This window comes from Tursiops truncatus, chromosome 1, assembly GCF_011762595.2.
Source record: "Tursiops truncatus isolate mTurTru1 chromosome 1, mTurTru1.mat.Y, whole genome shotgun sequence".
NCBI classification, from domain to species: Eukaryota; Metazoa; Chordata; class Mammalia; order Artiodactyla; family Delphinidae; genus Tursiops; species Tursiops truncatus.
In genome coordinates this window covers 59,740,786-59,768,222 of record NC_047034.1, presented here as the reverse complement: position 1 = coordinate 59,768,222, position 27,437 = coordinate 59,740,786, and the positions used below count along the sequence as shown (strand labels likewise).

General features: G+C 44.3%; 2 protein-coding genes across 6 annotated transcripts in view; one reads left to right on the top strand and one right to left on the bottom strand.

The window, feature by feature from the left end:
• The first annotated feature begins 184 nt into the window (after positions 1-184).
• On the top strand, positions 185-24,891 carry ATP1B1 (ATPase Na+/K+ transporting subunit beta 1). Its single transcript, XM_004331399.4, has 6 exons — positions 185-730; positions 5,445-5,573; positions 18,394-18,549; positions 20,294-20,478; positions 23,080-23,160; positions 24,163-24,891. Exons 1-6 carry the CDS (start codon positions 634-636, stop codon positions 24,424-24,426), a joined length of 912 nt encoding a protein of 303 aa, XP_004331447.1. The 5' UTR covers positions 185-633; the 3' UTR covers positions 24,427-24,891.
• A 525-nt stretch (positions 24,892-25,416) lies between these two features.
• The window catches only part of NME7 (NME/NM23 family member 7), a 238,215-nt gene continuing 236,194 nt past the window's right edge, over positions 25,417-27,437 (bottom strand). For all 5 annotated transcript variants that reach the window (XM_019952750.3, XM_073804666.1, XM_019952751.3 and 2 more), the window contains exon 12: positions 25,417-25,703. In XM_019952750.3, the coding sequence (XP_019808309.1) occupies positions 25,671-25,703 (33 nt within the window). In that variant the 3' untranslated portion in view covers positions 25,417-25,670. The remainder of the gene's footprint in view (positions 25,704-27,437) is intronic.

Genomic DNA, 27,437 nt, shown 5'->3' with positions numbered 1-27,437 from the left:
CCCGCGCCCGCCCCTTCGAGCCCTAGGCCCCTCCCCTTCCGCGCCGGCGATTGGCCCGCCGGGCCGCTAGTGGGCGGGGCGCCCGGCCGCCTAGGCGCGGTATATAGTAAAGGTAGGGCATGCGCCCTTAGCCAATTTCTCGGCTCGTGGCTGGCCCCAGAGTCCTAGGCCCGCAGCCCGTTGGTCCGTCCTCTTGCCTCTGACTTTCTCCTGTCCCCTGCCTGTCTCTGCAGAGGTCACAGGAGGTGGGGGCCGAGCACGCGTCCCCGGCGGCAGCGGGAGCGGCAGCTGCGGGTTCGTGTAGCCCCCGAACCCCCCACGGGCAAGAGGAGCGCGTGGCGGACCAAAGAGCGCCCGCGAGCGGCCGTGAGCCCACCAATAGGTGCGGGGCTCGGAGCCGCCCAGCGTGCGCGGTCCCTCCCTCCTCTCTCCGCCCCCGCCCCCGCCGCCGCCTCCCCCTCCTGCCTCTGCTCCTCCACCGCGCGTCTGGCACTTTGAGAGCCGCAGCGGCAGCGGCGGGTGCAGCCTGCGGAGAGCCAGGCCGGGGACGCCGACCGGCAGCCGGGGAGGACGCGAGGGCGCACGCCGCAGTCTCCCACCCTTAGTCCCCGCGGCAGCTGCTGACCCGCCACCATGGCCCGCGGAAAAGCCAAGGAGGAGGGCAGCTGGAAGAAATTCATCTGGAACTCGGAGAAGAAGGAGTTTTTGGGCAGAACCGGTGGCAGCTGGTGTAAGTACGGGGTCCGCAGCTCTGCTCCTAGCGCCTTGTCTTTCCTTGTAGGCGCATCCCCTGCGCAGGCTCTGCGGACCGCTCCGCACGCTGCGCGCTGGAGAGGACGGAGGGGGTCGGGTGCTGAGCGCTGCTCAGATTGCGCCGGCCTGGGCTTGTCATCCTGTGCGGAATGTGGAGTCCCCGGGCTAGACGCGGGGTGGGGATAGGAGCGCGCCAGGTAGAGGGTTATGTATATTTTAGCGGTCTTCGTAATTTGCAGTCTATCGGAGCGTCGCTTGAGCTCTTCCGTACTGGGAATGGTCAGGCTGTGGGAGACTAGATATGCCTCTCCCTATAGACATGTTTCAAGTCCTTAAAAATGAGATCTGAGGCTCTGAGAGAACCGCATGAGGGTAATCGGATCGAATGCAGGCGAGGTTGTGTATTATAGCAGCTTTCTTCTAGTCTAAATATGTACCTCAAAAGGCGGGTGTGGGAGGGCGGCGGTGATGGTGGCAGAATCCATACACTGCAGTATTTCGTAGCGGTGCCCAGAGTTTCCCCCGATGACCTACCCTGGAGTCATCACAGCCCAGAAATGGCCCAGGAAGCTCCATGTCAGGACTTCGTTTCTGAGCCTTGGCCCCAAAACATGGCAAAGCCTGGTTGTTTTCAGTGTCTACAGAGAGATGCAGAATCAGTAGCTTGGGTTGATTACGGTGAAGGGTTACTGTAAGAAATAAATAGCACAAAGGCAGTAGCAGGTTATCTTATAAGATTTTGGGCAGCCTGTTGCTTGGCTGGATAGACTTTTTTTTTCCCCCCATTGAAAATTAAATACCTTACTTGTCTTCCACCTCTCTACACGGGAAGGGTGACATTTTTTTTTAAGGTCATTTTGAAGGGCAGAGTTGTAGGCAAATCTGTAACAGTCGTGACTGCTGGGGAGAGAGAGAGAGAGGGAGGGAACCCCCCTCCTGCATCACTGCCTCCTCCTTCTCTAATATCATCATCACCATCATCATCATCATAGACACCACTAGCACCACCACTGCAGCCACTAAGGGAGCCCTGGGTAGGTGCTGATGTGGTGCTCCTGATTGGAAGGATCTGTGAGCATCGGCAGGAGAATGAGTCAGGGAAATAATGCTTGGCTGACATTTTGAAACGGAAGAAGCTGGAATATACGATTTTTGTAGAGGAAAAAAAAAATGCAGCCTGTAGTGGGTCTCTTTGATTGAAAAGTAAAGGGTTAATAATGCATCACATTTCAAGGTTAGTCAAGGTGAAACCTCATCCCATACCTGTGCTGAGAAGCATAGATATCCCTGAGCCATGTTAAATGTAGGTCTTTAAAGGGATGGCTTTTAGCTTGTATTCTATATTTTGTTTTGGGAAGACTCTGTTCTTCAGTGGGATTACTGCCATAGTTTCTCACGCAGAAAGATAGCTCTCTGTGTTTTCTTAACGTGGAAGGAAAAGCCTGAAGAACTCTGGGTGTTTTGTAGGGTGAACAGCTCCTGGCCTGGGCCGTCTCCCAGCAACTCCTGGTAACTCGAGTGAGGCCTGAGGGGTGCACTGCAGAATGGGCCCTCTTCTCCCAGATTCACTGGAGGTTCCTACCACGATGATCTGACCCCAGCCTCGTCATGGGCCAGGGGCTGCATTGACCCCAGCCATATTGTAAAATTTGCCCTCTAGTGTTTTTCCCTCTCATAAAATGTCTTTCGTTCCTCATTCCATTTCCAGAATGATATTTGTTTTAGAGGGTAAGGCAGTATGAAACGACTTGTTTTGTAAGCTGACATTTTATAAGGCAGCACCTCCGTATGAGAGAGACTGTGTTGATATTTGTGTCTTGATACCACATACAGCAAAGTGTTAAATACACTGATTAATGAATGCAGACATCAGGACTGGTGCTCTTGTCTCATCTTTCCTTCCATTTTCCAAGATGCTGGGTTAAAAAATCTGGTTTTTATTTTGCACTAATATGTTTACTCCTTTCTGGCAATGTAAGAAATGACAGAGCCCCTCACAGGCAGAGAGAGTGGCAGCAGCTGTGTCTCCTATGGAGAAAATGCCACCTTTCTAGTACTGGGCCCAACGTGGATGCCCTTGGGACCAGGGCAGGTTGCCCTTGGTTCAGTTCGCTTGTAGGTAGATTTTCACCAAGATGGACGCAGGAGCCTCCTCGCCTGTCACCTGCTGGAGAAAGCGCAGCACACAAATCACCTGGTGCTTTCTACCTTTTTATTAAGTTAATACAGGCGTTGGTAGATTTTTATGTCTACTGCTGGGCCCAGATGCCATTTTCCCTTCTGTCTGTGACCTTTTGAAGGGTACTCGTTCTTTGTTTGTTTGTTTCCTAACTGGAAAACCTCTATATTACTTGTATTTTTTAAAAGGAAGAAACATTGCTTCAAAGGAAAAAAACGTCTCTAAAGTTTACCCTCTGTGCCACCCTGGCTGGTTGGTACAGTATGCCCAGCTTTTCTTTCTGAGCCTGTGTGTCGGTGAGCCCCCACTGCATAGGCCCTGCCACACCTGCGTCATCCACTCTAACCAAGTGACCTCACAGCACCAACGGGGGAAACTGTGCCAAGTAACGTCTCCGAGCAAAAGAGAAGAATCCCCCACTGCCCTTAGCGTATAGTGTCGGGCAGATAGGAAAGGCTGTATCTCCTTCAATTTAATCAGCGTGCTTGCAGAATGGGTTGTTTTTCCGTAATCATATTTGTATTTTAAATCGTAGCCTCAATTATGTATCTCCTCATGTTGTTAGAATTAGGTATCTGGAGTCCAAGGAATCAGTATAAAAATGCTTCCGTGGTTAGGCAGAGAGTGCCAAGATGAGGTGAGGGCAGCAAAAAAGAGGATACAACAGTTCTCTTTCTGACCGTGTTATACCAACTCTTGTACCTCTTAGGAGCATTCACTGGAAAATTTTTCCAGATCTCTTGACGTCACAGCCTTGCCATTTGCCTACTGCTGCCTGGATACAGAATGCAGCACTTAACCCTTGTCCTGCAGGGAAGCACTGATTGAGTTGGGGAGCTATAGTTCTGCATTGTACAGTCTTTTCATTTTTCCTTATCTTTGCTTGTGTCTTTGCCCTTTTCCTTCTTTTCTTTTTGAATAGGGGAGAAAAAGGATGAAGCATTTTGGTGTGGTTTTATGTGTGTTTGGCTTGTTTTAACAGCTCTAGAGTATGCTTTTCGCCTGAACTATTTATTTGCTGATAGAAAAGTTGAGCTTTTAAATGTACGGAGAAGGCGAACCTGGCTGATTACAGCCACAGTGAACCCACTCCCTCCTGACCTCCCCCCCCCCCACACACACACACACAGGCTTACACTTCTTTTCAATGATGCTTTTGTTCTGTTGCTTTCTCCCAAGGACCCCAGCATGTAATGCAGGAGATCTGAACGTTTTGAGAAGTAAGCTAAAGCTTCCTTGTGCAGTCATGTTTCAGATTTGATAACCCTACGGCTCACTGTTCCCACTGCTGCCTTCACATTGAGTGGCTGGCACAGGGCTGCCCGGTGGTGCCTAGTACAGCCTGTTACTATGCGGCTAATTGGGGAGATAATCCCTGTAAACCAGTAACTGATAGCCTCATTCCAGTCCATGGGCTTCTCGGTTTGTTATTTATTTTTTTTGGCTTTTGCAGCTCTTTCAGCCTCCATTCTGTTGTCCTGTGAACTAGGGGGAGAGGAAAATGCAGCTTATCAAGTCAGTCCTTAGTCTGAGTCTAGTCAGAAGATGAAATAAAAATGTGCTTGCCATTTTTACTATAGCAGTTCCTTCCTTCCCTTTTTTTTTTTTTTTTCTTGTCTGGTGCCCCTGAAAGGAAAGACAGTGTACTTGGTCAGGAGAGCTTCACTGGGTCTCTCAGCGTTCATTGCTCTTTCTCAGCATAAAAACTCACAGGTGTTTGAATGTTTGGAGAAGCAGCAGAGCCTGGATTGTAGTATTGAAACGTCAAAGGATAAGCAAGCAAAGAAAACATCAGTCTCTAAGGAAGTGTGTTGTCATATTTGAAATGCACTGCATAAGCACACAAACACAGCCCTAGGTTTTATTGATGATCTTCAGGACATTTTTTTTTTTAAAGGAACATTTATTTATTTATTTATTTATTGTCTGTGTTGGGTTCTCGCTGCTGCACGGGCTTTCTCTAGTTGCAGCGAGCGGGGGCTACTATTTGTTGCGGTGCTCAGGCTTCTCATTGTGGTGGCTTCTCGTTGCAGAGCACGGGCTCTAGGCACGTGGGTTTCAGTAGTTGTAGCATGCGGGCTCAGTAGTTGTGGCTCACGGGCTTAGTTGCTCCGCGGCATGCGGGATCTTCCCAGACCAGGGATCGAACCCGTGTCCCCTGCGTTGGTAGGCAGATTCTTAACCACTTAGCCACCAGGGAAGTCCTGTGACATTTTGTTTTTAATTTAGGGAATAAAATTATTTCCTATAAAGAACCTTACTTCTAATTGAATATTCATCCTACCCGGAACACACATGCACTATAATGGAGGGCTGCCCATCCCCCTGTTTTTACCCTACAGTCTGGGAACGAGATGCACTCTCTTGATCAATGTTGGAAAAGGAAGCTCTGAAGACACAGCTTGGAGGGGAAGCCGGGAAGGAAATGCATTCGTCTCTGGGAAGGTTTGCCTTGCATTCTGAGCATGTGACTGCATCACAGCCTTTTTGTTTCTGTCTGTTCCCCTTGCAGTTAAGATCCTTCTGTTCTACGTAATATTTTATGGCTGCCTGGCTGGCATCTTCATCGGAACCATCCAAGTGATGCTGCTCACCATCAGTGAATTTAAGCCCACGTATCAGGACCGAGTGGCTCCACCAGGTAAAATGAACGTGAATAAGTTCAGTTTTTCTGGAGGTAAAAGGAGCGTGACTTTTTCAATTGCGAAAACATTCTTCTGAAAATTGTCTATCATGTGGTCTTAAACCCAGCCTAGGAAGGAAAAATCGGGACTTCTGTCTGTTGCAGCCAGCTCTCCTACCTGCACTGCAGGCAAAGCTCCTAGGGTTGCAGGCATCTTATTTTCCCAGCTCTGCTGGGAGCGAGGAGAGCCCTGGTCCTCTACCCAGCCTGCCACTCACCGCCTCTGTGACTCCCAACCACAGCCTTGCTCTCCTCGTCCCTCCCACCCAAGGGCTTGGTTAGTGGGATCATTACAGGGCCTTTCCAGCTCTCACGCACATTTTTCACTTGCTTCAGGGGCCTATGACTCAGATAAATCCTATAAAAAACCAATCTGGCTCCCTTTTTTTTTTGTTTTTTTTTTGTGGTACGCGGGCCTCTCACTGCTGTGGCCTCTCCTGTTGTGGAGCACAGACTCCGGACGCGCAGGCTCAGCGGCTATGGCTCACGGGCCCAGCCGCTCCGCGGCATGTGGGATCTTCCCGGACCAGGGCACGAACCCGTGTCCCCTGCATCGGCAGGGGGACTCCCCACCACTGCGCCACCAGGGAAGTCCTGGCTCCCATTTTTAAAGGTTAATTTATTTTTAGGGATGATGAGAAGCTCTGAAATGGCCACCCGCTCCCAGGGAGACGAGCCCTGACTTCAGGGGTCCATTCTTCCACCTGCTATTCACAGGCAACTTGACCTTGAACAAAGGCACTCTCTCTTCACTTCTCAATATATATGCCTGTTTGTTTAATAGGAGTTTTATTTATTGGCTTTCTGGGCCCCCTTTGCAGGTTAACTGTCTCCTTTAGCTCTGAAAACTTGGGGCAACAAAGAGGTTATCATAGAGGAATGCAAACTGCCGCATGAGTGCCCTGTGGTGATGTGGGTGCTGTCACTGTTGAGTGACCTGCCCTGTACGTGTGCATGTCCACGCTGGTCACTAAACCCTGGGGAGACCCACTGCCCTCATGCCTGACGCTGACAGAAGGACAAGACAGCAGCCACAACCGATTGTTCTGTTTGTGATTGTACTGTCTGGCTCATCTAAAAGTCTTTGTCGGGACCTGGAGAGAGGAAATGTTGCATAACTTCCGGGTTCTCACATTGTCAGTGACCTTGAGGCTGCCTGCCGCTGGGGGTGGCAATGACGCGTCCCCTCTACACTTTCCCTGGGCAACGGTTTAGTAACAGCTGTACTGAGGTGACAATCTTGAGGCTATCTTCATGGGACTGAGCAGCCTTGATCAGGTGCGGCCGCCAGTCACAGCCTTGTCGTGTCCACCTCCTCCTTGGGCATGAGAAAGTCCCTCGGAAGAAAATCTTCAGAATATGGAGATGGAAAACACTGGTTTTTAGCCCCAAGTCAAGTAGTCCTCTACTGTAAGAGAACCCCTAAATATTTCCAGATAAATTTAGATCTAGGGGATTTTGGAAGTGAAAAAAAGAGAACATGTAAGTATATAAAATGACTGCTTAATAATATTCCAGTTTCCAGCAACTGTTTCCTAAAAGAGGTGGGTCTATGGAAAGGTTGAAGCAAGAATTCCGGTTGGTACAGTGAAACGTAGGATCTTAAGTAAACATGTTGGACTCTGGCTTTTATGATAGTAAAGCACGGTGTGTCTTTTCATGTTCACTTTTTTTTAAAATTAATTAATTAAGTAATTCTTTGGCTGCATTGGGTCTTCGTTGCGGTGCGCGGGCTTCTCATTGCAGTGGTTTCTCTTTTTTTTTAATATATATTTAAATTAATTAATTAATTAATTTTTATTTATGGCAGTGTTGGGTCTTTGTTGTTGCACGTGGACTTTCTCTAATTGCGTTGAGCGGGGGCTACTCTTCGCTGCAGTGCATGGACTTCTTATTGTGGTGGCTTCTCTTGTTGCAAAGCACAGGCTCTAGGCGCACAGGCTTCAGTAGTTGTGGCACACGGGCTCGGTAGTTGTGGCTCGCGGGCTGTAGAGCGCAGGCTCAGTAGTAGTGGCGCACGGGCTTAGTTGCTCCGCGGCATGTGGGATCTTCCTGTACCGGGGCTCGAACCTGTGTTCCCTGTGTTAGCAGGCGGATTCTTAACCACTACGCCACCAGGGATGTCCCTCACGTTCACTTCTGCTAGAGTTTTTATGATAGCATTAGTCATAATTTAAATTTGTGTAGACCTTTTATTTTTTCTCTTTTTTTGCCATTTAAAAGCTAATTTTCACTGATTCACTTTGTTATAAAGCAGAAACTAACACACCATTGTAAAGCAATTATACTCCAATAAAGATGTTAAAAAAAAAAATAAATAAAATAAATCCCCAAAAAAAAAAAAAGCTAATTTTCAATCATGATGCCATTTTCTAATAATTCTTATACTCAAAGTCAAAGGCGACCCCAAAGTCAAGCATTTTCTTTAATTTCCTAGATTTAAAAACTAGTCCTTGACTAGTTTGACTTTGGGGTATCAGTCTTTTTTAATAAAATTAAAAATATTCTTCATGTTCTCTGCAGAAAGGGAAGTTTCACTTTCAAAAAGAAAGAGCCAAAGAGCTGGACCTTTTAAGTAAGGGCTTGTAAATGACCTTGCCTGGAAAATCTACTGGCCGAGGTGCCTTCTCTCCGTTTCCCTCCCTCCCCTTCCTTCCAGCCCCTTCCTAAAAGACACATTCTGAGTACCTATATTTAGTGTCCTCACAGCAGTTGGACTGACCTGACAAACCGTCACTTCTCCAAAGGAATGCTGGTGGCTCATCTTGGAAATATGCATTCCTGTCCTTTGGTCTGAGTCACAGGAAAAGTGCTTCCTCAGCTCTCCATCCTCCCTGCCCTGTCCCTTGGGTTCTTTGTCACTTCTCTGTCTCTCCTTTTCATCATCCCCTCACCCATCACCTTGCCAGGAGAGTCTAGGTCAAGCCCCCTTTTACCCTCGCCTTTCCAAGGGACATGGCATTAATTTGAAAATGATAGAGGCCTTTGAACCGGGAGGCCAGGTCGGCAGAGCACTTGCTGCGAACAAGGGCAGCCCGTGGACTCTCCCCGAGTGCTCTGAGGGACCCTCCTGAGCCCTCCTCCTGGCATCTTTCAGAACAGATCTTAAGAATTTGTATTTTTGGTAGGCAGTAAGAACTGAAGGAATATATGGAAGGATACCCTGGCAATTTTTTGACTTCAACTTAATATCTCTAAGCCTGTATTTTCATGACAGTTAAAGGGAGAAAAGTGTATATTTAAGTCAAGTGGACCTAGTGAGAGTGAAAGAGCTGGTCCATCATTTAAAGATATAAAGACTTATTAATGCTATTATTAACTAAACTTGAGTCGTGAATACAAACCTGGCCAGACTGGGTTTTGACTGCCCTTTTCACACTGGAATACCTAGTAATCAGATCTCTTCTAAATAACATGTGTGAATGTGGTCAAATTAAGCAGTGGCAATTGTGCGGTGCATTTGGGTCGATACGTCCGTAGCAATGGACAAGATGCTGGGCTAAACCCAGAAGTCTCAGAGTAAGGACCAAATCATCAAACGGAAGAAAAATGTAAGAAAAAATGGATGACATGTACGGTTTCTTGCCCTGAGCAGTGGTGGCCATCACTGCTGATAATGTCTTACAGAGTTGTGTTGCTATGAGATATTGGAACAGATCTGCCTGCTCAACCTGCAAGGCAAGGGCTACTGGGATTTTATGTCGAAACATATTAATTTGCTATTTTTGTGGGTCAGAAATGGTTACGTGTTGGCAATTTCACATTGCCTAAGCTAAATATGAAAGCAGCCCCTGAGGTCCTAAGCCACGACACGGAGGTTCCCAGTAAAATTGACCTGAGAATGACAAGCAGGGGCTGTGGAGCTGGACACAATCCCACCATTCTACACAGTACTTAACTTCACTGAGCCTCAATTTTCTGATCTATAAAATGGGAATAATACGTGTAAGGGTTAAAAGAGATGATAAATATCTGTAAGGTGAATAGTACTTTATAGTTGCAAACCTAGTGGCATTAGGTGGCAATATTAACAGCCACCTCTATTTTTATAGCCCTGTCATTTCACTGGAAGCAGCAGTTTCTTCTTTTTGGATATTGAATTCAGTATTTCCAGGCTTTGGATGATATAACAGAGATGCTTTGACACTTAGATGGTATGACACTTAGATTTTCATGAAGGTAACAGAATCTTAGCTGTCCAAGAAAAGGGTTCGGGAGAAGTTGGGTTAGGAAACACGTTGAAGAAAAATGTTCAGGTGACATTGTGTTGCTTCTGTAATCTCTCCCTCTAAAATACCCACATTTGTTGGATTAGCCCCTACCAAGCTTTCCTCCCTGAGGGACCCTCTTAGGAGAGTCCTCAGCAGTTGGTCAGTGGCATCTCTTCTCACCATGTTAACAGTGCTGGATCTGGAGAGAGACATGGGTGTCAGCATGCTAGAGAGGGCAGGAGGCACGCGAGCGTGCCCGCTCCCCCTCCCCGCCCACGGTCACGCTCACGAGGCCCCGTCCCTGGTTTGACCGTGCACTTCTCGCTGCCTGGCCAGTGGTGTAATGGAAGAGTCTCCTCTTCCATCCCTGCTGCTCACGCCACAGTGGGATGAACCAAAGTGTGTGTGTCAGTCAGGGGGTCCAGGGAGATTCCCAGCTGCCTTACTTCCTGGTAAGCAGGTATGAATATGTGGACTCTTCTCTTCCTGTTAAGTTGTGGACAGGTTTTTTGTTTTGCTTTGAAGTAAAGATGGCTCAGTGCCGGAAGAATTCTTTTTTTTTTTTTTGCTGTACGCGGGCCTCTCACTGCTGTGGCCTCTCCCGTTGCGGAGCACAGGCTCCGGACGTGCAGGCTCAGCTGCCATGGCTCACGGTCCCAGCTGCTCCACGGCATGTGGGATCCTCCCAGACTGGGGCACGAACCTGCGTCCCCTGCATCGGCAGGCGGACTCCCAAGCACTGCGCCACCAGGGAAGCCCAATAATTCATTTTTAAAGGGTCATATTTACCATGAGATGGTAACCAACATCAAGGCAGAAGAATAAACAGGGTGGGAAGACCGGCAGCCCACACTGCCACCACCAGCAGACTCCATTTCATCTTGATTGGCAGAGGGAAACATCTTGTCTTCAAATCCATTAAGATAGAAGGCACCTGTAATTCCAATCTCATTGTATTGGGTTGGCCAAAAAAGTTCATTTGGGTTTTTCTGTAACATCTTTGAGAAGTCATCATATCGAGCTCAGAATTGCTTAATTTTTGTTTTTTCAAGCTACATTACACCCATGTTACTCTCTTTCACTTAAATTTCAGAGGGGCAATTGGACATATTTGGCTTCCTTATGCTTCAGAGGAATTGTTCCTTCAAAGTGCCAACAAGGTGTTTTTCAGCTATTTCGTTAGATTCCATTGATCCGTGAGCTGACACGATAAATATGTGATGCCCTCCAGGCCCACCTGGCGCTCTGTTCCCTCTCCTCTCCTCCCTCCCTCAGATGGGTCCTGCCAACCTACTCCCAGAGTTTAAGGCTGTGGATGAGCTGGCATTGGTGACGCTAGGATTTCTGGAAGCTGCTGCCCAGAGTTGTAGTTTGGGTAAAGGGTTGAGAGCAGCAAACTCCAGGTTCCCTTCCTCGGTGAGCCTCGCTGTTTGCCCTCCACAACTCACCCACTTCTTCATGTCTAAAGACGAGGGTACAACTAATAAGTCAGCTCGGGTACACGGGAAGTCTACTAATTAACTTAAAACTGTTCTTGGAGACACACAAAAAATGTGTCTGCATTCATATGCTCATTTTAGATGAGTGAGCAGAGGAGAGCCCTGTGATGAATAGGACCAGGTAATAAATTTCATGCGGAGATGGGGGTGGGTGTAGGGGGAGATGGATCTGTGGAGCTTCCGCTGCGCTCACTTGGGGGAAGGGCTCGGGGAGGACGGCAGTGGAAAGAGCACCGGCCTCACGGCCTCCACGTCTATCTCCATGTCTGTGGTACAATACCTTGGGTTGCAATTGGTGTCTGTGCTTGTTCAGCGCTCTCATTCTAGTGATCTCAGGACTCCAGAGCCTATCTGACACAGACAAGACGAGAGGGAAGTTGGGGAGATGAAGGGGAGCGGGGAGGTGTCCCCTAGGGGCTTCCAACCAGAAAAGTATCTTTCCCCACATACACACGTGAATAGACGTCATCAAGTATCCTGGATAACGTGGTGTCTTGTTTGGGGATAGTATTGGTCACTTAGCAAATTTTATATCTCAAGTCAAAATACTATGTGTGCTTGTTCTTCAGTTTGGCCTTGGATAAAAAAGCATAATTAACGTAAAATAGTAGGATTTGACTATGTATATTTTCCCATTATCAAAGGGGTTGTCATTTATCTTGGGAACAAGCACAATAACGAGCTATACAAAATATCAAAGATATGTCCCTGTGAAATTCTGTGCACATCTAAGATGGAGCCCTTGAACTAAATAATTCTCTCTCTGCTCGCCTGAAGATGATCATACAACTACAGGAAAAAAACTCTGATGATAAAGGGTAATTCCATAAACAGAAGGGCCTTCAACCAGTGTGCATGGCATTCAGCTTAGGAGAAAAGATTTCCATACACTAAGGGTTGTTGAACATCCAAATAGGCTGTAGCGAAAGTCCAGCAACCCATCTTTCTAAGACTTTTCTTCAAAAAGAGCAGCTTCTTGAGGGTTTGGGAGGGTAGGTGTGACCCTGCCTGGAGGTAGGGGGGTGGACGTCAGCTGATCCCAGGCCACAGTCGAAAGCTGAACCTGAGGCAGAAGGTGAGGCTTAGGCTACGGGTTTCCAGAGGGCACAGTGGCACCTTTTTCCCTGTGCTCTCCCTGTATTTTATTAGGTAAACTGATATTAATCATGCAGGGGTGAAATAAAAATTAAAAACAGCAGTCAAAACCCATAAATATCTTAGTGGCACTTGAAGGGGTAAAATGTGTGTGTGTGTGTGTGTGTGCGTGTGTGTGTGTATATGTGTGCCTAGAAATGTATGACTGTGTGTATAAAATCACACACCCCCAGCTTTTTTTTTTTAATTGAAAATTACTTTTCCGCTTGGAATGTACAGGAGACACATGATATATATGTGTTGTGTGCATGGCTACCTTTATAAGCATTTCTTTGCCTCCTGGAGGTTTCTGTGGAGAATGATACCTGTTTAGAGTATTTGGCCTAGTGATTTATTGGATGTAGTAAATGACAGGTACAAGCAGCTGTGCTTTGGGATTCCTTCCCCCTTTGAGTAACTGCTAGAAGGTTAAAATGAATGCATTCTAGTTTCAGTACTTCAGACTCACAAGTAGATGGAGAAATTATAAGCCTGCTAACATTATAAACCTAATTGGAAGCAAAATACTTCTTTCTTAATGAAAAGCCTTTCTTTTCTCTTTCCTTTCCCTACCTCTTTTACTTGCCCTGACCCCTCCTGCTATGAACACCTACTAAAGCCGAAGATTGAGTGTTTTCCTTATTTGTTTCTCAGGAGATGGGGAACCAAGGAGAGGCCAGTGTAACTCAAAAACAAATGCAGGGGCTTCCCTGGTGGCACAGTGGTTGAGAGTCCACCTGCCGACGCAGGGGACACGGGTTCGTGCCCCGGTCTGGGAAGATCCCACATGCCGCGGAGCGGCTGGGCCCGTGAGCCATGGCCGCTGAGCCTGCGCATCCGGAGCCTGTGCTCCACAACGGGAGAGGCCACAACAGTGAGAGGCCCGCCTACAGCAAAAAAAAAAAAAGCAAATGCAGAGCCAAAGGGTTTTTGTTTGTTTGTTTAATTATTATTTTAACTTCAAATCTTATGTTAAGCTGACATAACTCATTAAAAACCAAATATTAAAATTTCACATATCAAGATTCTCATTTCAGTCTTTCAGGTGGCTTTATTTGATAATAATCAATCTGTAATTTAAGGCAAATGGTCAGATCAGGGCAAAGCTGTACAGAGCTCAGCGTGGTTAATGTCGGTTCAAGTTCAGAAGACTGGAGAAGCAAAAGGTTAGATCTGTTTCCTGGAATATAATTTGAAACTACAAGCTAGTGATTGGGTGTTCTGCTATCTTTGGCCTCTGGGAGTTACCACTGCAAACAAAGCTCGGCCTTATCCAGAGCTATAACTAAGGACTGTTAAGGAGTGAGCAGTGTGGAGAGGGACAGCTGAAAGTATCTGACCTAGTGTGAAAACAACTAATGAGAAGGCCAGTCAGCAAGATGGGATTTGTGTGTCCTTGGAGAGGGTCAGGCTTGAGGAATTTGCCTGTGGACTCAAGATAATAAAGAAGTTGCCAAATCCAATCCTAATTCTTTCTATCCCTTTTTTCCATTAGTCTGATAATGTAAAGTAAATGGTTTAAAGGATTTAGATATCAGGTCAAGGGTCCTTCATCTGCCTCTTGTAAGTATCTAATTGCTATCTAATTAGGGAAATGACTAGGAGTTTTCCTAATGTTTTAGAGAAAGTCTCATCAGAGATTTTAAGATTATCCAGAACAGAACTGTCCCGGGTTGGGGGGGGATTGATCTCTGATAGCTTCCAGGAAGAGGAATTCTCAGGTCAGCAGGTTCTGGACAAAGAAAAGAGTGGAGGCAGAGACGGTGGGTGAAAGAGTGAGGGACCTTCAGAAATGTGAGGAGGGGCTGAAGAGCAACAGCCACCCTGGACCGTGGGGCGGCCTTCTGGATATTTTTGTATTATTTATGTATGTGCTCCATAGGTGAGGGTTTAGCGACAGAAGCTGATTGCATGACCTCAACCCAAATGGTTCATGTTTTTCTGGATAAGCAACATTTAGATCAGAAGTTAGGTATCTTAAAAGGATAGTCACTAAGGCTTATATTAGTTCAGAGATCCCTCAGAGATTCCAGAGGGAAACTTTACAGAAGAGAGCGAGACGCGGCCGAGCTCCCTGAGTTGACCCATCATTCCTGGGCTCCCGTGGCCAAGGTTGTCACGTCACTGAAAATGCAAAGGATGGGGCAGAGACTTTGGCGCAAGGTCTAATCCAGCTGGGCGAGTCACAGGATTGTAAGACCCAATGCTTAACTGTCCATTTCACCTCTTGCCTTCTCAGTGTCACCAGTTTCTGATGCTTCGCTGTACAGGACACAGTAGAGACTCTTCAAGTGTGCTGATCTGCTTTTCTCTCATGCGGTAACATAGAGGCTTGACAGGGCTTAGATCATAAGCCAAACTCTCTGAAGGATTTGGGCTCTTGGAAACTGGTAGACACAAGACCAACTGTGTGTAACATTTTTCTGGGCCAGTGGGTACACTGTGCATGTAATAATAATATCTATATTTCCGTTAGTCTGCTGAAGAATTCACTCACTAGCAGTACCCTTTTGGTAGTAAAGGGCCCACAGCACTGAGTGAAAGGAGCTAATGCCTGGGGTCTCCCACGTGTCACGTGGTCTCTTTAATAGTGGAGACCCTGCACTTGGCATTGGGAAGGGATGAAAGCACGCCGCAGAATCCCAGCTCCTCTTGTTGCTTTCCTTTTCTCTCTGGGAGAATCTGAGAAGTACATCCCTCATCCTCATACACACATCCGGGAGATAGAACAGCCGCTGGAAGAGGGATGCAGAAGCGGCCAGAAAGTGAGAGGCGGACTGCTGGGGAGGAGAGCTGAAGCCAGGCCAGAGGGAACACTGACCTGTGTGACCCTCACCTTGCCATTTAGGTCCTACCGTGTTTACTCTCAGTGTGACCTTCTAGGGTCACTTTCCTCTTTTTAACCTGTTGGGTGAGATACTCCAAATCTCACACCAGGCTCACTGACGTTTTGTTAGCATTTTCTTTTTTGCTGCGTCACTTGCTCTGCAGATGGACCATGGCTGGCATGACTGTAACTCATCACACTGATGTCCCTGCCATCAGCCAGACGGTCGTTCCCCACCTTCTTCCTCCCTGAAGATTAGGCGAGACTGCTCTTTGGCTTCTGACAGTTGCTCTCATGTTCTTCACCCTTCATCTGTCTACCGCTCTCCCGCCTTCTCCTTCCCAAGCCTGAAAACACTGTTTAACCCTTGGCCCATAGATCTTCTCTTAGTCCATTTCTGCCCACCACCTTCGCCACCAGGGTCGAGGCAAACTTCCTGCCTGACAAATTCAAAGGCATTTGCCTCCGAGTTCTCTGGCTGCCCTGTGCACTGCCTTTCTCTGTGGCCCCTCGCATGTGAATGCCCCTCAAAGCTCTGTTCTCTCCTGACTCCAGGGTTACTCTGGGAGAACATACCATCCCTCTGAGTTCTGTTAACCTCTGGCTCTGGGACTGTCTCTGCACTTCCCCAGGTCCAAGCAAGTCACCTTGACTTAAATGTCTTGTTTACAACCCAAACCAGCAATGACCCTCCTTCCCAGACGTTGCGCATTTCAGCATTTCAGCCTGGGATCCCTATTTACCCTACTAGCTCAGGCAGGAAATCCCAGTGAAAGCTTCTCCTGACCTCTGTTCGTTTTACTTTGTTTATGTTTGCACGTATCTATCACCTTTATCATGTGGCCTCTTTGTACCATAAATAATCACAATGCCAGTTTTCTAACTAAATAATGTAGACAAACATTTTTAGGGTATATTTAAATTGCTTAAGTCATACAGTTTTCTACGGTTTGTGAGCATCATAAAAAAAATGTTTTAATTGTAGTAACCTTTATTTTTAACTGAAGATTTTCTGCTACTTCCTCTCTGACTCATTTCCATCACTGTCGACAGCTTTTTTCCCCCTGAAATTCTTCAGGTTCTCCATCACCCTTTCCGAGATGATTCTTTTTTTTTTTTTTCCGGTACGCGGGCCTCTCACTGCTGTGGCCTCTCCCGTTGCTCCGGACGCGCAGGCTCAGCGGCCATGGCTCACGGGCCCAGCCGCTCCGCGGCATGTGGGATCTTCCCGGACCGGGGCACGAACCCGTGTCCCCTGCCTCGGCAGGCGGACTCTCAACCACTGCACCACCAGGAAAGCCCCTGAGATGATTCTTAACGTCACTGGTAGTTTGTCTCGGGCACCCTGTCTGCCTGGCTCCAGACCCTCACGTTCCTTGTCTTCATCTCCCATCGTCTCCATTCCTCTAGGGAACTACAAGCACAGAAGAACTTGCCCATTCAGCCCCCTGAGCTGGCCCCCCCTCCCCTCATTATTTAACTGATTTTGAAGCTCAAAGCCATCCTTAATGACGAGAAAAAATAACGGCCATTTAGCCCAGGCCCTACTGAAGTCTGGTCTCACTCTGGTCATCACTTCCACTTTGATTAGGTCATTATCTTCATACCCACCTCACGACTGCCACCCTCAGGTTCTAATTCTCTAAAGCAGTGGTTCTCAAACCAAGGGTGCTTAAGGATCTCTTTAAGCTTGTTAAGCAGAGATTCCCAAGTCCCACCCTTAGAGATGGGGATCTGGCAGGTCTGGAGTGGAGTCTGCCAGGCTTCGTGTTTAACAGGCCCCTAGGTGAGTGATGGAGGTACCCTGAAGGGCTGTGATGATGAGGCACCTTTCATGCCCAACACAAAGAGGGCTGGTCTGGGAGTGGGGATTCAAATAGGGTTGCCAGATGAGCAAATAAAAATACAGGAGGCCCAATTAAATTTGAACTTCAGATAAACCATGAATAATTTATGTAAGTATGTCCTGAATTTTACACGAGAGATACTTATATAAAAATTTTTTCATGGTTTATCTGAAATTCAAATTTCACCATGCATTTTATATTTTATCTGGCTGTCCTGGAATAGAATGCCGTTGTGATTGGCTCTCCACCCACTGTCTTGCATAGTGCTGTGTAGTGTTGTTCAAATATCTATTTGGGAAGGCTTGTGAATGACAGAGGCTTTTAGAAGTTAAAGAATCTAAAAGTCCATTGAAGAGTGGAAATCCAAGGTGCACATACCCTGGCTGGCACTTGACTTTCTCAGGATAACCACTTATGTTTGGAATGGAAAGCAGGAGTAGTAACTGCACATAAATTGCATATTCCTCCAGTTTAGGTGAAAAGATCCAAAGAAATGTCTCTACTGAGTAGTCTTGAGTCTGTAGCATTTTCAGCGGTCATAAGTTAATTGATTAAAAGGAGTATGGAAGACGATGTCTGTGCTCAGTCTTACGTACAGTTAGAAAAGGAGAAGCCACCTGCTTGAGACGCTTGCTAGCAGTGCGCAAGGGAGGACTGGAAAGATGACAGGCTTTAGAGTACCACATGCTTGGGTTAGAATTCCGGTTCCACCACTTCCTCTGTGACCTTGGGTCAGGTACTTAACCTTTCTGTGCAAGAAGTGTTTTCATTCATAAAAAACAGATATGCTTATCATGAAACGTTGCTGGGGAACTTAAATGACATCTGATATCAAGACATAGTCATTGGTACTTACGTATTTAACCTAAATGCCAGAGAAAGGATTTCACAAGAGAGAGAATTTATTTTTTTATTATTTTTATTTATTTTTATTTTTTTGCGGTACGTGGGCCTCTCCCTGTTGTGGCCTCTCCCGTTGCGGAGCACAGGCTCTGGACATGCTGGGCCCAGCCGCTCCGCGGCATGTGGGATCCTCCTGGACTGGGGCACGAACCCGTGTCCCCTGCATCGGCAGGTGGACTCTCAACCACTGCGCCACCAGGGAAGGCCGGGAGAGAGAATTTAAACCATTCTTTTTAGTCAGATGGGATTAGCAAAGTATGTTTTATACGTGGAGAGTCAGCTTTTGAAGTATCTTGGTTGACTACCTTCCCACTCATGACTTTGCTCTGTGTTTTTCTAACTTCCTTCCTGCTCTAGGATTAACACAGATTCCTCAGATCCAAAAGACTGAAATTGCCTTTCGTCCTAACGATCCCAAGAGCTATGAGGCATACGTGCTGAACATAGTTAGGTTCCTGGAGAAGTACAAAGATTCGGCCCAGAAGGATGATATGATCTTTGAAGATTGTGGCAGTAAGTAGACGTATTTTGGATGTTTGTGGTTGGTTAATTCTGATTTCCTGTTTCTATTTGTTACTTAATGATTGAAAGATACTCCTGAAATAATTAAAAGATTGAACTCTGGCCATACTGAGAGGATAGTTTTTTTGTTTTGTTTTGTTTTTAAAGCAGGAACACTTTATGGGTTAGGCTTGGATACAATGAAATAAACAGTATAGCCTCAAGTATTACTTTTACCTGTATTTGAAAGGTGTCTTACTTTTGAACACTCCCAAATATCTCTGTTTTTACTACTCAGACTCAAAGACCACAGTTACAGATTTGATTCTCTCACATCCATTGATTTTGAGAAATACAATTGCTTATATTTCCAGATTTCTGTCCCCCTCCCTCCCCATCCAACCCCTGGCCCCTACAGAAGAGTTCACAGGACCTTCTGTCACCAAAATGAACCTTTGGTGTGATTAGCTATAACCACACTGATACCGATGGAGGAGGGTTTATGGTCAGGGTATATCTTAGAGACCCTGGCCGGGATGGATAATGAAGTATGTCTTATCCTATGTCCATCATATGGATAAGGGAATGACTGATGAATGTAAACAATGGCTCTTAGTTCCATTAAGCCATTGACAGAATGCACATCTTCCTCCTTGCTACCTGGAGTGTGAATTTCCCAGCCTTGTTGTCACGCCTACCAAAACAAGACGCCACTCTGAGTTACCAGGTGATACCAGTTTTTCTGATTCAGTTCAAGCATTTATCACCTCCAGTTCTTTAAATGGCAGACCGTTGTGTAATATGGGGTGAATTGCCATTTTAAGTCATTTTAAAAAGATTTAGTAATTTAAAAGAAACTCTTTCACTAAATTTTTCTCATTAGAATTTAAATGAGGTTTTCATCTTACTTTGTAGTAATTAAAAGGCCCGTATGATAGATACTTAGAGTGAATCACTTCTCAGGAGATGGACTGAATTGAGGCACTTTATTTGAAGGGAAAATAGTTAGTTTGTGGACTTAAAAATATGTATGTAATTTATGGTATTTGCATCCATTTCCTGCAGGATGCTTTAATCTTGAATTCTGTTCTCATTTATTCTTTCTCTGGCTTTGAAATAAAAAATGCAACAATACAATTTCTCACTTGAACAAATGCTTATAAGAACTCAGTGCTGAAAGACAAAAACTCAAAAAGAAATTTTTTTTAAACCTTGAATGGTGGTTGAAAAGGAAAAACAATTCTTTCCTACTCCCTTTTTACTGTTTAACATGTTAATTAGAGGCATAGCTCCGAGAAATCCCGACCATGAAACTTCCAGTTCTGAAAATTATTGGCAGTCCTTTTGTGCTCTAATTATAAACGTCCCTGTTATTGAGCTGAGCTGATGTCGACCTGTGCAAATGATGCTACTCCTGAAGAGAGATCCAGTTTCCTTTCAGTTTTCTAATTAGTGGAGTCATCCATTATTTAAAGAAAGAAAAATCGGCAGAGACCCAACATCATGTGCTGCTCATCGAGCACTGTGAAGCTTTGGTACTGGCTGTTGCTTTTGGTAAAATACCTTTTTAAGGTCAGTGGAGAGAGGAGAGATGGCTTGCTGGAAATCCTTTCTTAACTCAGGTGATATAATACATTAAGTGCAGGATAGCCCTGTCTTCGAATAAGTCATTGTGACAAGGAAGAGAGCCCTGTCCTTTCTCAGTGGTGCTCAGGGAATTGTTGGTACAATGTGAAAATGGCATTTGCATTTTCAGATGTGCCCAGTGAACTCAAAGAGCGAGGAGAATTTAACAACGAAAGAGGAGAGCGAAAAGTCTGCAGGTTCAAGCTTGAATGGTTGGGAAATTGCTCTGGAATAAATGATGAAACTTACGGCTACAAAGAGGGCAAACCATGTGTCATTATAAAGCTCAACCGAGTTTTGGGCTTCAAACCTAAGGCAAGTAATATTTTAAATCATAGAATTTAGATGAGCCATTCACAACTCGATGTAGTCCTTAATTGGTATGAAAAGAGACCCTAACAGACGTTTAAAGGATACTCAGTGACAGTTTTGAAGCTGATCAGTAGAGTAACACTGAAAAACCTCTGTGGCCACCTTGGAATTCTTAGGGTTAGGTCATTAATCTCATTTCCTAAAGTTAGAGAAATTCTGTGTGGCAAAGCCAAATTCTGAAGTAAGTCCTGTGGCCCTGTTCTGGATTTCTATTATGTAATTCTATAACGTAAACTCTTTAAAAGTAAAGAAGAGAAAAAGATGTCTTTAAATTTAAAACCTACCTGAACTGTAGGAGCCACAGGATTTAAAACAAACCAAAAAAAAATCTCGTAATCTGAAATAATTATCTGGTCATCAGAAAAAATGTTTTTTTTGTTTTTTTTCTGAATGAAGTTTCCGTTACAACTTCTAATTCAAAATTAGAAGTTGAATACTGTCTAGGTTGAACTTTTATAACCATGCCATTGGCTTTTGCCATTATTGCAACTTATAATGGGTAAATACTACTAGAGATCATTGAACAATTGCAAATTGCCTTCGCTCACCATTTGGTGGGATGGTAGCAATTCTTTAAAATTAGAAGAAAAAATTGTATGGGTGTTCTCTCTGTTTTTATAAGACTGCTTATTTCATTCTCTCCCCCAGCTCATGAAGTAAAAAATGCTGTCCTTTTCTCTTAAGCGTGGATTCTTACAGAAGATTTCTCCCATTTGCTCATGAGAGCATTGCCATTAAGAGGGTAGTTTTTGGTTCTGATAGGAATTGACTGCAGTATACAGAGTTATATGAACAAACTTACTTCATTTCTGAAATCTGGCTCTTTTGTTCATTAACTTTCTATTATTTGCTCTTTATTTCTGCAATGCTTATTACCCATGAATAATATTTTCAAAAGAAAGTCAATGTAGAGATGAAAAGTTTTATTAACATAACTGAAGGATACATCAAAACTCCTTTACTGCCACCAGAGGCAAAAATGGATGAGTGGGTGCATGGATGTTTGCCTGGCTGGCTTGTTGGATCTCCTACAGAAATTAATGTACCTCTCAACAGAATTTTAATCTTCGTTCCACGTAGACTAGGAGGTAATCGAAGAAGAATGGTGAAAGCCATTATGTCACACTTAGAGTTGATATTCATATTGCTAGGAAATTCTTCACCAAGATAAACAAGCTATTTGGCAATGAAAGGAATTGGTGCAGTGTATCCAAAGGACTAATCGTGATCTTTGCTCTCCGAATCCCTCACTTTTGATAATTCCTTTTCCTCGACATTGAATGATATTTGTCCCCCACAGAGTCTGTTGTGATTCACATCTCTTCCCATATTTATAAAGATATTCTGTTAAAGTGATGAATTCAGCTACTCTTTCTTTTCAGTCTTTGTTTTTTTTTTCCTTTGGATTCCCCTTGGTTATCCATTGCCACTTTCTGATTCAGCCCCGCATCCCAAATCCCCAACTCTTTCGTTGTTGGAATTACAGAGGTTGCAGTACTCCACATCTCACTTGATGTGCCCGTTCCCTCACTCCCCGAGGATAGATTCTGGTAACTTCTTTATCAATGTGTATTTTCTCTTCATATTTTTAAAGATAAATCTATTGCTGGCAGAAAGTTCCAAGAAGCAAATCTAGATGATCATTTTCTTATATTCCAAAAGAAAGAGCAGTACCAAAAATAGTCCTTTACTGATATAGAGAATTGTGCATTTTATCTGACTTTGATTAGGCTATGTATGTGTTACATCTCATGTCAGGACTCACATACTCTGCTGATGTGAGTAAGCAAGTGCCTGTCTGTCTTCCAGGGGGTAGATGTCCATCACACTTCTCCTGAGATGGATTTGAGCCAGGGATCTAGGAAGGCAGGCCCTGGATATTTCACTACAGCAGTAATTTTCAACGTGTACTATGGGTCCCTTCGATGGAGTTACCCCTTCACAAGACCCCTTCATTGAGGGCAATGCCACTTTAATCTATTTTACATGCTGGACTTGCCTAACAAAACTGGGACTTAAATGACAGGGCCTCCACTGGAGATTTAAAAAAACAAAAAAGGGAAAGAAAAAAAAGAGGAAAGCTTACTTGAAGAAGGCATGCTTGAGGGAGAAGGATGGCATTATTTATTCATGGCTCGGGAGGAAAGCCCAAGTTTTATAAAAACAGAAATGTCAACCAACCTTTCCATCTAATTATAATCTTAGCAAATGAGAAGAGAGCATTATTTCTGAGTTGGCTCTTATTTTTCAGTGTCCTTGAATAAAGCTTCTAATGGGTTGCCATTAGAAGTTCCATTTAGTACTGGGCTACACATCACGGCTTAATTGTAGTGGTCACAAAACTTGGGCATTTATTTTCAAGAACATCACAGCATGACCTTTCCTAGATTGGTTAGGAGAGTCATTCATTCTGCTGTCCTCAAGCGTTTGGTTATTATTTCAATTGACCAAAGTGTACGTGTTTGGGCTACAAGCTCGTTTTATTTTTCAGAAGTTAAAGGAATTATTTACAAACTTATTGACCAACATGGATTTTATTTTTAGCCTCCCAAGAATGAGTCCTTGGATACTTACCCAGTGATGAAGTACAGTCCATATGTCCTGCCTGTTCAGTGCACTGGCAAGGTAAGGAGACCTTTAGAGTTACTGAGGGTGGGGCAGGAGAGAGGGGAGAATGAATGAGATTGTTTTAAATTAGAGGTAAAACTTTAACATGGGAAATAAGAAGCACTGCTTCCAGGAATCAGTCTCAGCTGATGGAATTGTAGCTACACTGGGTAAAACTTCTTAAAAGAACAGAACGGTGTAACAAGAATAAAAACATCTGTCAGTTTCTCCAACTGGAACAAGAAACCGAAATATCTGAATTTAATCAGTTGGAATATTGGTTTACAGAACTGAGGTGAACTAGCCCACGTGAGTGCTTCTCTGGCTCACATGGTGTGTTAAAAACTTGAGGCCAACGTTTTTGTTTTTTTTTTTAATAATTTTACATTGAAAAATTGCTTCTGGCTTTTCTTTAAAAACAATATTGAAATATTAAGGTAACCATCAATGTGTATTCCCTTTAAATCTGAAGACAGGTACCTGATGGATTGTTTAGAGAGAGAAGCAGAATAAAGAAAGGGAAATCTCCAAACAGTTCAAATTTATGTTGGCACCAAGAAAGGAAATGGACACAAGAAAATGAAAGGCAAATAGTTAAACTTTTGGAGGTAATGTCATTGAAAATATCCACTGGGCCAACACTGAAGACTTTCTTTCAGTGCTGGCCCTACTTCTAGGAGGTTGTGTTGGCTTGAAGAAAGGCCTTAGTTGGCTTTTGCTGCAGTTTCCCATTTGTACAGTGAGGAAAGCCTCCTTTTAGTGACCGTTTCTCAAGGCTGCTAAGGATTAGGCTGAGTGTGTCTCTTCCTCTCGCGGGAGATGCGGTTCCCGTATCCTCCAGTGGTTAGTGCTCACCTCCTCCCGCGAGGGGCTTGAGCTGGCATATCCGCGGATGAGCCACTTCCTCCAGCAGTAGCTTGCAGACTGCTTTGTGGGACTGAGAGTCTCATTTGTATGTGAGTACAAATCGTCATCCAGGATGTGAGCCCTGAAAAATCTCATTTCCTCTCTGGTTTCCAGCGAGACGAAGATAAGGAGAAAATTGGAACCGTGGAGTATTTTGGACTGGGCAGCTACCCTGGTTTCCCGCTGCAGTATTATCCCTACTACGGCAAGCTCCTGCAGCCCAAGTACCTGCAGCCCCTGCTGGCTGTACAGTTCACCAACCTCACCATGGACACGGAAATCCGCATAGAGTGTAAGGCGTATGGTGAGAACATTGGGTACAGTGAGAAAGACCGTTTTCAGGGACGCTTTGACGTAAAAATTGAAGTTAAGAGCTGATCACAAGCACAGATCTTTCCCACTAGCCATTTAAAAAAGTTAAAAAAGATACAAAAACCTACTAGTCTTGAACAAACCGTAATACGTATGGGACCTACACTTAATCTATATGCTTTACACTAGCTTTCTGCATTTAATAGGTTAGAATGTAAATTTAAAGTGTAGCAATAGCAACAAAATATTTATTCTACTGTAAATGACAAAAGAAAAATAAAAATTGAGCCTTGGGACGTGCCCATTTTTACTGTAAATTATGATTCCATAACTGACTTATAGTAAGCAGTGTTTCTGGCCCCTAAGTATTGCTGCCTTGTGTATTTTATTTAGTGTACAGTACTCTCGGTGCACACACTCTGGTCATTTTTCAAGCCATGTTTTATCGTATCTGTTTTCTACTTAACGTGAGCAAAGTTTGCTGTCCAAGGTGTAAATATTCAATGGGAATAAAACTGGCATGGTACTTTATTTTTCCTTTTTGGGTTTGGCTCTTTCAAAGATGATAATGGCCCATCGATGAGCATTTTTAACACACTCCATAGTCTTTCCCTGTGGTGTTTGTTAGGTCTTTATTATTATTATTATTATTTTTCCTGGGTCTGGGTTGCGGGGGTGGGGTGGGCTGTTATGGGGGAACTGCCCTTTAAATTTTAAGTGACACTACAGAAACACACACAAAGGTGATGGGTTGTGTTGTGCTTTGTACTGAATGCTGTCCTGACTCCTCTTCCCCTGTCCTCCAGTCTGTTCTGAAGCCGCGTATGAGATCTGGAGCGCCCGTCACTTTGGCTAGTGACGGGGCTGATTAATTTGCTTTGTACATTTTCTTTCACTTTCCTTTTTTCCTTTCTCTGGAGGCATCACCTGCTGGTGCTGTGTCTTTATGAATGTTTTAACCATTTTCATGGTGGAAGAATTTTATATTTATGCAGTTGTACAATTTTATTTTTTTCTGCGAGAAAAAGTGTAATGTATGAAATAAACCAAAGTCACTTGTTTGAAAATAAATCTTTATTTTGGACTTTATAAAAAGCAATGCAGTACCCCATAGACTGGTGTTAAATGTTGTCTGCAGTGCAAAATCCATGTTCTAACATATGTCATAATTGCCAGGAGTACAGTGCTCTTGTTGATCTTGTATTCAGTCAGGTTAAAACAATGGACAATAAAAGAATGAACACATTCCTCATGTGTGATTCACTCTTGTCTAAACACCACAACCTGTGACTTCTTTACTTTCTAAGCTGCTAGTTATCCAAGATCTTGAAGAAATACTGAACCTGAAAGACAAACACGTGATTTCATCAGTTCACATGGAAGTTCAGGCTTTTCTACCCGACAGAGGCCATAGAGCTGGGTCAGGACTCTGAACACCAAGGTGCACACCCCTTCCCAGTGAGACAACCAGGTTAGTTGGAGGCAGAGGCTCAATCAGCGAAGTTTTAAAGTTCAAGTTTAGAAATATTTTGCAGTGATACTCAGTTTAGAAAACATGAAATTTTGGTTCCTGCTAGCGCTTCACGAGATATGGTTGTTAGTAGTTCAGTTAAAAAAAAAAATGAGGTTAGCAATCAAAAAATGGACAGAAGAACTAAACAGACACTTCTCCAAAGAAGACATATAGACGGCCAAGAGGCACATGAAAAGCGGCTCAACATCACTAATTATTAGAGAAATGGAAATCAAAACTACAATGAGGAATCACCTCACACTGGTTAGAATGGGAATCATCAGAAAATCTACTAACAACAAGTGCTGGAGAGGGTGTGGAGAAAAGGGAACCCTCTTGCACTGTTGGTGGAAATGTAAATTGATACAGCCACTATGGAGAACAGTATGGAGGTTCCTTAAAAAACTAAAAATAGAGTTGCCATATGATCCAGCAGTCCCACAGCTGGGCATATATCCTGACAAAACTGTAATTTGAAAATACACATGCCCCCATATGTTCACAGCAGCACTATTCACAATAGCCAAGACATGGAAACAACCTAAATGTCCATCGAGGATGAATGAATAAAGAAAATGTAGTATATATACAAACGGAATATTACTCAGCCATAAAAAAGAACATAATAATGCCATTTGCGGCGACATGAATGGACCTAGAGATGATCATACTAAGTGAAGTTAAGTCAAAGACAAATATCATATCACATATGTAGAATCTAAAATAGGACATAAATGAGCTTACCTACAAAACAAACAGACTCACAGACATAGAGAATAGACTTGTGGTTGCCAAGGGGTGGCAGGGTGGGGGAGGGATGGATTGGGAGTTTAGGATTAACGGATGCAAACTATTACATACAGAATAACACTGTATAGCAGAGGGAACTATATTCAATATCCTGTGATAAACCATAATGGAAAAGAATACGAAAAATAATGTGTATATATATGTGTGTAACTGAAAAAATTAGCATGTGCCAAAAAAAAAGGTAGGGTTTGAGGTTCAGTAAATTAAGAAGGTTTATACCTTGCTTTTTGGTTCATGGTTTGGCCTAAGTCCATATTTAGCCGTATATTTAAAAATGAGCCTTAGAGTGAAAGGAGATGAAAATGAGCTTTCTGAAAAACATTCTCCAGGTATAACGGAGCTGAAGATTTAGTATCCCTTAACCCACGTGGGAAGTACCCAAACTAAAATCTTGGCATCATCATATTTCAGAAAATGGAAACCTTTCACAAAGCCTGTGCAGCCAAAGCTTACATCAATCCTTCCTGCCTTCAGGCTGGTCCCGAGAAATCCTTTGGGACCTGAAATGCTGAAATGCCTCCTCAGTTGGGCTCTCCTCTTACAGAAACAGACCCAGAGGCCCATGGCCATTTCTGTGACAGCACAACTTGTTCAGAAATAGTAACAGCTTAAATTCCCACCTTATTGCCCCACATTTATTACCCTGCCAATCTGCTTCTCTTGTTTATTCTTTAAAAATACTACCTGAGACTTTGCTATCTCTAGAACAGCAAATCGTGTGATGGTAAATTAATACCGGAGAAACAATGACTCC